The sequence below is a fragment of the Hordeum vulgare genome, chromosome 2H (assembly GCF_904849725.1).
Source record: "Hordeum vulgare subsp. vulgare chromosome 2H, MorexV3_pseudomolecules_assembly, whole genome shotgun sequence".
NCBI classification, from domain to species: Eukaryota; Viridiplantae; Streptophyta; class Magnoliopsida; order Poales; family Poaceae; genus Hordeum; species Hordeum vulgare.
Window position 1 is genome coordinate 230,587,165 of NC_058519.1, and position 9,184 is coordinate 230,596,348.

General features: G+C 47.5%; 1 protein-coding gene across 1 annotated transcript; it reads left to right on the top strand.

Annotated features, from left to right (window-relative positions):
* The first annotated feature begins 2,196 nt into the window (after nt 1–2,196).
* LOC123429970 (thylakoid lumenal 16.5 kDa protein, chloroplastic-like) lies at nt 2,197–3,206 on the top strand. Its single transcript, XM_045113931.1, has 4 exons — nt 2,197–2,569; nt 2,680–2,819; nt 2,906–2,978; nt 3,097–3,206. Exons 1-4 carry the CDS (start codon nt 2,197–2,199, stop codon nt 3,204–3,206), a joined length of 696 nt encoding a protein of 231 aa, XP_044969866.1.
* Nucleotides 3,207–9,184: the final 5,978 nt, after the last annotated feature.

Here is a 9,184-nt window from a genome sequence, read left to right on the forward strand (position 1 = left end):
AAAAGAGAAGAAGAACTAACCTGCGCTCACCTGGTCGGCCCAGTCCACCAGGGCCTCCCCCTGCTCGTCGTCTACCCCGAGCAGCTGTGTGGCAGCAGCGCGTGCGCTGGCCTCCACCTCCTGCTTGCCACCTCCTACTGCCTCCCCGCTCTTATCCCCTCGCCTGGAGATACCCCAGAGCCCCCTCTGTCTTCTCCACCCCTCTCGGGCTCCCCTCCTTCGCTCTCTCGCTCTCTCCCAGCCATGGACTAGCGCTGCTTGTCCCCGCCGTCCATCGTAGCTGTGGCCACCGGTCCCTCTAGCCCACGTACCATGTCCCATACCTCCGTCGTGCTCCTCCCCGTATCCTGGAAGAAAGAATCAAGCCCGGAGGCCCCGTGTCATCGCCATCACCGCCACCTTCTCCACCTCCGGCCATCGGACCTCTTCCATCGATTCGCTCCCTCCGGCGCACCCCCGAGCCTGCCAACAACACCAGCGGAACCGCCGTGAGCTCGTCGTCATTTCCCCTCTCATCCCACGCTCTTCTGTGCCCCGTAGCTCCGTTCCCCACCATGGCGAGATCCCCTCGCCACCGTCGCCGTCATTGTCGGCGCTGCGGTCCTCTAGCGATGCATTCGAGCTGGGGAACGAGCTCCTGGAGCTCCGTATATGCTGTCAAGCCCTCACCTGCCATTCTCGTGCCCTACAGCCACCGTCCGCTCAAGCCCGTGCTCTGGCCGCCGCTTACCTCGTCGTCGGCCTCACTCCGGCCACCTCCTGGCCCGTGGCTGGGTGGGAATGGATGCGGCCTCCACCTCCTGCTGCCTCCCCGCGCTTATCCCCTCGTAGGAGATGCCCCAGAAAACCCTATGACTTCTCCACCCCTATCGGGCTCCCCTCCTTCGCTCTCTCACTCTCTCCCGGCCATGGCCGAGCGCTGCTTGTCGCCGCCGTCCATCGTAGTTGTGGCCACCGGTCCCTCTAGCCCACCTACCATGTCCGAGAGCTCCGCCGTGCTCCTCCGCGTCTCCTAGAAGAAACAATCAATCCCGGAGGCCCCCTGTCGTCGCCATCGCCGCCATATTCTCCACCTCCGGCCGCCGGACCTCTTCCGTCGATTCTCTCCCTTCGGCGCACCCCCGAGCCTGCCAACAACACGAGCGAACCGCCGTGAGCTTGTCCTCATTTTCCCTCACATCCCATGCTCTTCCGTGCCCCGTAGCTCCGTTCCCCACCATGGCTGAGATACCCTCGCCGCCGTCGCCGTCGTTGCCGTCGCTGTGGTCCACCACACTACAAGAAATATGCTCATACATGACGTTTTTTATACGTCGTTGATGAATTCATCATAAATCTGTGACGATTTCATCCGAGATTGTCGTAAACCGTTTGAGGGGATCAAATCTACATGTAAATTATGACGATGTGAGTCAAAAACGTTGTAACCACATAAGATGAGATCGTCATAACTTTTACGACGATTATAAAAATGTCGTAACATGTTCTAACTATGTTGACATGTCACTCGTGGGTCCATTATATGTCACGGGCCAAACACAATTAGAACATCAAAAAAGCTGCGATTCCCTTGATCGTCGATCCAAGAGGGTAGAAAAAATTAGAAGTTATAAAAAACTGGAAAACACAATTACATGAGCTGGATTCCTATTGGTGGAAACGTTTGTACCATGGATCAATGACGTGGCATGTATCCATCCATCCATCCAGCTATCCAACCCACATATCCATCCATCCATCCACGAACTCCTCTCCCTGGCCGCACATATCCATCTATCCGACTGTGGGTAGCCAATTGGGCCGACCAAAATACCCCCGCGCGCGTGCCTATGAAACTAAACGCGCGAAGCCCATCCAAATTTTTCTGGCCCTCGTCCCCACAGCCTACCCTAATATCTCTGCCCCCTCTTCCTTATCCTTTTCTCTCCCGATCTGAGCGGTGGCGGCGGCGAATCCCATCCTCTTCCTCCACTCCTCTCCCCCAAATCGAGCTCTACCTGTCGGTGGAAGTGGAGGAAGGTCTCGCCGCCATGATGCGAAGGAAGGTCTCACCGTCCCGTCGATTTGGATGCATGAAGCAGTCGAGCTCCACCCCCAAGTGGAGGAAAAGGTACATACGCGGTCGTCGATATGGGCGCATCTAGCCAGGGAGGGCTTGCCCCTCTTTCATGGCTCCTTCGCACGAAGCTAATTAGTATGGTGCCCATGGTCACCGAGGCGTGGGCGCTCGCTGGGTGCGGCGGGGTGGCGGCGTGCAAGCCGGCCGCGGCGGCGCAGGAGGTGCCCGCGTTGCTGCATCCTGTCGCCAAGAAACCCATCTCGTTGAGAAGGGTGGCCGAGGCAAGGAGCGCAGGCCAGGACGCCGCTGTCGTCGTCGGGAGGCGCCGCGGCATCGTGTCGTGCCTGCTGGTCATGCTCGCACTCGCCGGTGCGTCCTCCTCGGGCGGCGCCGCGCGGGCCGCCATCCTGGAGGCCGATGACGATCTGGAGCTGCTGGAGCACGTCAAGGAGGACAAGAAGAAGCGGCTCCAGAAGCAGGTGATCATCAGCTCCTCCGCCGCCGAGACAGGTCGGCCAGCTTGATCGATCAGCTTAAAGCCTTAAACTAGCCATGCCTTGTAGCAGTGCCTATCTGCAATGCTTTGCAAACTAGTGCTGACAATTAATCCTTATCCAAAGGGTACTTGCAGGACCTGATGTACAAGCTAAGCAAGGTGGGGCAGGCCATTGACAAGGACGACCTCGCCGCCGCCAGCGATGTCCTCGGCCCCGGCTCCGACGCACCGTCAGTGCAGAACGTCAATGCAGCTTTCTCCAAGGCAACACCCTTGTAACAAAAGCAGAGATACTTACACTTACACACATAACTGTTTGACTGATTTCTATCACTGTATGTGCGCAACAGTTCAGCTCAAGTAGTGAGGAGAAGAGTGTGGTCAACAGCTTCTACTGCTCCTTGTCCTCCTTGTTCACATTAAGTATATATATACTTCATCAGTTTAGCTCTAGCACTGCAAGAATTAGGAAAAGGGGTCCTGAACATCATCTCCGATCCCTCAAAAACATTTCCACTTTCTATTTCCATTCTTGTTGCAGTGAGAAAGAGCGACATCAACTCCTCCAAGTCGGCGTTCTTGTCGTCGGCCACGGCGCTGGAGAAATGGGTGGAGCTGGCCGGGCTCACCGATAAGCTCAAATGCTTCTGAATTTTCTGACATGAGTGAATTATTGGTTCACGAGTACATACCTACCGGAGATGATGTTTTCCTCCTGTGCACAAAACTTTGTTTTACGAATTAGTAACAAAGCTTCCAAAATGCATAGCTAATTATTATTTGTCCTTTACTTGATCTGCTACTGTCCAGAGCAATGGGAAAGATCTGATATGTACAAGCTCCTGCTGCAGCAGGTGGACAAGGAAGCCCTCATCCCCATGGCTGCTACTGCTTCACGCGAATAAGTCTTTTGTTAGTGGTAGAAGTTGGAAAGGAAATGAAAGGAAACCAAGTCAGTATTTCCATGGTAAATTTGGGAGCTATCGATTAGAAGTTCTCTTGATTGTTGCCTGCTGCTGTTGTTATTTCCCAGTCACTCTTTTGTTAGTGGTAGAAGCTCTTTTGATTGTTTCCTGCTGCTGTTGCTATTGAATATCGGAACTATCGATCGAGAGTCGCGTCATGTTCCACGTGTTTGGATTTGGACGTGGTAGGGACCCTAGTAGGCGTATTCACAGTTTCACACACGACAATGGTACAAAAGAGTTGACATCTAGGATTGGACCTTTAGGTGAGAATCGTATGAGCAATTTATACAAAAAAATAGTGATACGTTTTACGTGTGGGTATGTGCATATAAAAAATACTTCATTCAACAAAAAATGCTCTATGGTAAGATAAATAAAAAAAGGATAAGTTCCGCGTTTGAATTGATCTCCGCCATCTACCGACCCCACCTTCTCCTTCTCGGCCTAGGCCCCGGATCCACACTCGAGCAGCTGAGGCATCTGATTTGGCTGTGTCTGTGTGAAGGCGTGTGTGCAAGGAGAATCTGCTCTCATCTGGTGAGGATGCCAACCTAACCACCTACAAGCCCCACCTGTTGCTAACCTAGATTCATTTCTTCACTGATTTGCTGCTAAAGTAAAAAGGCTAAATTAAGGCAGCGACGTCTTGGTGTTAGAGTTTGTTTATCGGCATCTTGTCGGGTAGTTAAACACATCAAACCAAGTTCAAGTGTATGGGTATGTATGTTGCTTCTTCTTTTCGTTTGGTTCGTAGCATAGATTTCGATAACAGGGCACTATAGACACTTAATTCATGTTGTGTACATGCTAGATAGCTAAAAGCTAAGTTTTGTCTAAATTTTCTTTAGCTTAACTTGTGCAACTTTCATGGTTTGAACAAGCTGGGACCATTCCACATGCTAACTTGCTTGTGATTAACAAAGATGAAATCATTTGCATGATTTGATTCTAAGCTAAGTTGTAGCTGGTATGAGATCAATTGCATTTGCATGTATGGAGGCAGATAAAAGCTAATGGCAAGCTACCTACTACATCTTCTCCCCTCCCAGTGGTCGTACGTGGTGAGCTCTCGCATTTTGGTTGAATTTGTATGTGCTTTCCTTTGTTTGCTTGCCCTGCTCGATTACTCATCATGGTGGAATTCATAAATTGATGACTTATTTCATTTCTCAACAAAACAAAACAAAACACACGACATTAGCAAGTTAGTGTACTATTTGAATAAATTGAAACGGCCATCATTTTTTGATAAATTACGGCGTTAATCCCATCAAGTGGTATGGGCATTTCCTTTTTCTGTTTCTGACTGAATCTGGTTCATGGTTAAACACCCACACATTAATCTATCCAACATCTGTGCAGGGGACCTGCTGCAGCGCGTGTGCAGCACCGCTGAGCTCAAGATCTACTTTGAGAGCATCCTCGACACCAGCAGCAAGAAACCCCCTCCTCAACGCGTCCGTCCCGGACGAGCCCTCTTTAACACATGATGTGGAGGAGCAGGCCACCATCCCTCTTCACACCTGCCTCCTCTCTCCTCCAGCACATGGAGGGGATAACTGATGGCTACTTCCCCCTCCCCTCCTAGCCTTGCGGGCATACGTGGTGAGCTACCCCTCTTTCCCCTCTCTACCCATAGATCAGCACTTGCAATCAATTGTACATACATATGAATGCCTACACATCACATTTTGGTTCAGCTTTTACGTGCATGGTTAAACTTTGACTAAAAACGAAGCACCCCTTTTGGATTTCTATTTCTATCAACATGCAGCAGTACATAATGTCCAACTAGATTGTTTGCACGGTGAACTCCAGTGGATACACACAAAAATTGAAAAAAACTCGTCGGAGATAAAATCCCAAGCAATCCTTCTTGGGAGCCTTCCTTTTTTTCTATTCTTTCAGTTGGGTTAGGTTGTTGCACAAATGCACCTCACCCCTTTTACAGCCATGTTGTCGATACAGCAGGAAGTACGAGGACGTGCACCGTCTGAACCCATGTCAAGCTATACCACATGCTGCCACTTACCATGGCTCTACTATCGTGCTTCTTATTAGGTTGCAGCACTGTAGATGACTGAAACTACAGCAGGTCATGTGCTTGCATCAGGTCCTGGTTTAACACTTTGCTAAAGATACAAAATAAACAAGGTTCTAACACACTTTTTGGTTCGAGCGAATTCAAGTTTTCTTTCTAAAATATCACAATTATATATCCCTATTGTCAAGTACTCCCTCGTCCGAAATTAGTTGACGCCAAGACGGATGTATCTAGCATTGAAATACGTCTAGATACATCCGTTTGAGCATCAACTAATTCCGGATGGGGGAAACATGATTTAACATGTGGCTATAGCTAAAAGTATATCATATATCTGCAGTTTGCTCATAGCTAGCCTTGATCTGCTTATACATATGTGTGCCTTAATTTTGTTCAATACAAGAATGGTAGCTGTTAATTTGCTTTCAGTTTACTTAAACTGTGGTACCGCCAGATGAGATGAAACTCGGGGATAAAAAAGTATCAAATGCATGTGTTTTCTTTAGTCAATGTATATTTAATTATAAAGAAAGTATTAATTTGTGAGGCAGAGTGGAGTGAATGCTTGCTCTTCCTAAATTCATTGGGCTCGCCAATCCGTCCCTCCTAAGATCAAACAAATCTCCCATAAAGAGGACTCATTCCAGCGACAAGTAAACTCGTACTTAGCTGGTTGCACCATCTATTAGCTTGTGTAGCATTCTGGCTTGACCATGGAGGCTCTACTGTTTACGGCCAATCCCACACCAGTGCTGCCGCACCGTATGAATTTACCTTCATGATTGTTTCCTTGCGTAGCTGTGGTCTCTAGCATGATTGTATCTTAGACATTTTTGTTGATTTTTCTTGCTGTAAAATCCGCCTCTATTAATTCGTTGCACATTTCTTGCAGCTATCAAGCAAGAGAGTAATGGACTTTCACAGGGCAGGGTCTCCCCATACAGGAACTGGTGCTTTAGACCCTGGACGGGCCGAGACCGCGTGCAAGCACGTGAGGGCACTCAATACCTAGTTTGCAAAGAAATGTATTCATGAGATAGTTATTGTGTTATGTAAACCTGGGAGATGTATTATGTGATGTTATATGATGGATGATTTTAATTAAACTTGGATTTTTCTTGCTTTGAATATGAAATATTGTAGGATTTAATATTGGACAAATAATTTGGTTGAAAAGACCCAACAATAGAAATGAAACCTAGTTGTGGAACAAAAAGTTGCTGAATTCAAAAATGAAAAAAAGGCCAAAACTGAAACTGGATAAGATGTATTTAGGCATTAAAAGGTCAGGGCCCGAATTATAATGATAAAAAAATTCGAAAAAAATACTAAAGTGGTTGTAAATAGGCTAAGGCCCAAAAAGAAGCCCAATAAGAAAAAGCCCAAAAAAATAAAACCAGCCCATGTGATCAATTGAAATGGGTTGGGTCGATTTCAACCATGAAGTTTTGATTTCGTCGTAATTTTGCCACGTAGGACTAGGTTTGATTGCCAACGACGATTTAGGATCGTCGTAAAGGTCACGAAAATCCAGGAATTGTCGTAATAGTTATGACGATTTTGATCAAAATGTCGCTGCTGTTCATTTGTGACGTTCCGTTGTCGACGCTTGGTTTTTCGTCGTGAGATCGTCGTAAATTAAAAACCATGACGATGTAGAGACGAAAAATAGCGTCGTGTATTAGCATATTCCTTGTAGTGCCACGGACGCATTCGAGCTCGGGAACGAGCTCCTGGAGCTCCGTAGATGCTGTCAAGCCCTCACCTGCCCTACTCTTGCCCTGCAGCCGCCGCCCGCTCAAGCCCGTGCTCCGGCCGCCGCTTACCTCGTCGCCGGCCTCATTCCGGCCACCTCCTGGCCCGTGGCTGGGTTGGAATGGATGCGACACTTCTCTAGCTACTCGTATAACCCAACCGCGTGCCAATCCGAAGCCCACTTCTAATGATACCAACTAACTAAGCCCCACAACCACTGATAGACGGGCCTGACTTCTAATTAATTAGTTAGTTAGTTAATAAACCCTCTTATTAAACTATGACATTGACGTGTGGCCCCCCGCACGTCTGGTTTGACCTAGACTAGGCCAGTTGACCTGCTGATGTAATGCTGACGCAATAAGTAATTTCCTATTATAAAATAATTCCAGAAAATGCCTAAAACTTCTAAAAATCATAGAAAATAATCTGTAAGTCCAACGAAAATAATTTATATATGAAAAATGATCAGAAAAATCCAAAGAATCTGATGATGGCATTTTAATGCATGTTTCAGAAAGTTAACATCACCAAGTAGGAAAAATGATGATTAGGGTAAATTTAATAAATATGTTTGGAGTTGGAATTTGATACCTATTTGAATTCCACTTCAATTATTATGACCAAACCTTGAGCTAGGAAAACCAGTACCTCAAAATGCCATCTTCATGCATGCTAAAACAAGTTATACGTGAGCATGAGGTCGAATAAATTAAAAGGGTATCTGGAAAATACCTTGCTTGAAGTGATATTTGAATTCTAATTCAAATCCAGCTTCAACCTAAGAAATGGTAGCTATATTAGCCCTACCACTTCTCATCTTCATTTCATGTTCATGCATCGTAGTGTTGCATTTCTGTGAAGTAATTATTGTTCTTTCTTGTTGCCGGTACTGTTCCCTCTTGGTAGACGATGGTTCTGACGATGGGATCGTGGACATTGATGAAGACTCATTGCTATCTTCACACGTGTCAGGCAAGCAAACCCCCTTGACATACTGATATAAACCCACTCTCTCGCGCCTGCTCTCTTTTATTGCATTAGATGAAACACGATTCAACTGTAACATGTTATCGGTAGTTGAACTCATTCCTCTGCATGACCTGATTTTGCCATAGTAAATATTTGAAACCACTTAGCATGATTAGCAACTGCTTGAGCCTTCTTGTGCTTACTCATTCATGCTTGCTTACAATGCCTGCTATGCTTAGAGTTGTGTCGGGTCGGATCCATCTGGATGATGAATCAGAATGGTTGTGTTCATGTCCTACAGTGTGTGAGTAAAGATGTGAATCCGATTTGGTAAAGGTAGCGATGAGAGGCCATGTAGGAGTACATGGTGGGTTGTCTCATTGGAACCGTCCTTAAGAACTGAGTTCTGTGTATGTTATCCAAGACAAGATACTACCATGCATTGGGCCCTGAAATATGACCACGCTCGGCCTATTAATTGCCTAGATCTCTGTCCAGGAGTTGCAATTAGTTTCTGGTGTTTGTAGGAAAAGTGTTGGTGGCCGTGTTTAGCTCTGCCCGACGGGGTAGGCTTCTCTGCAGTAGATACACAGTGGCACGGTGTACCAAGTGGCACCCGGATGGTGGGCTTGCAAACCCTGCGCACATCGTTTGGGGCCGTAGAGGAAACCTCGGCCGGACTTCCTTGCGGGTTGAGTCTCAAATAGGCGATAAACCTGGACTAGGGTCTTGTGTGGTTAACGGTCATGGCCGACACCCACGCCAGTGCTTCCGCTTGAAGGTTGTCGAGATGCATGACGTGCATATGGTGCTAAGTGGTTAGAGCACGTGTGAAGAATTATACCCCTGGAGGGTGATTTAGTCTGTTCGAATAGCCGCGTCCTCGGATA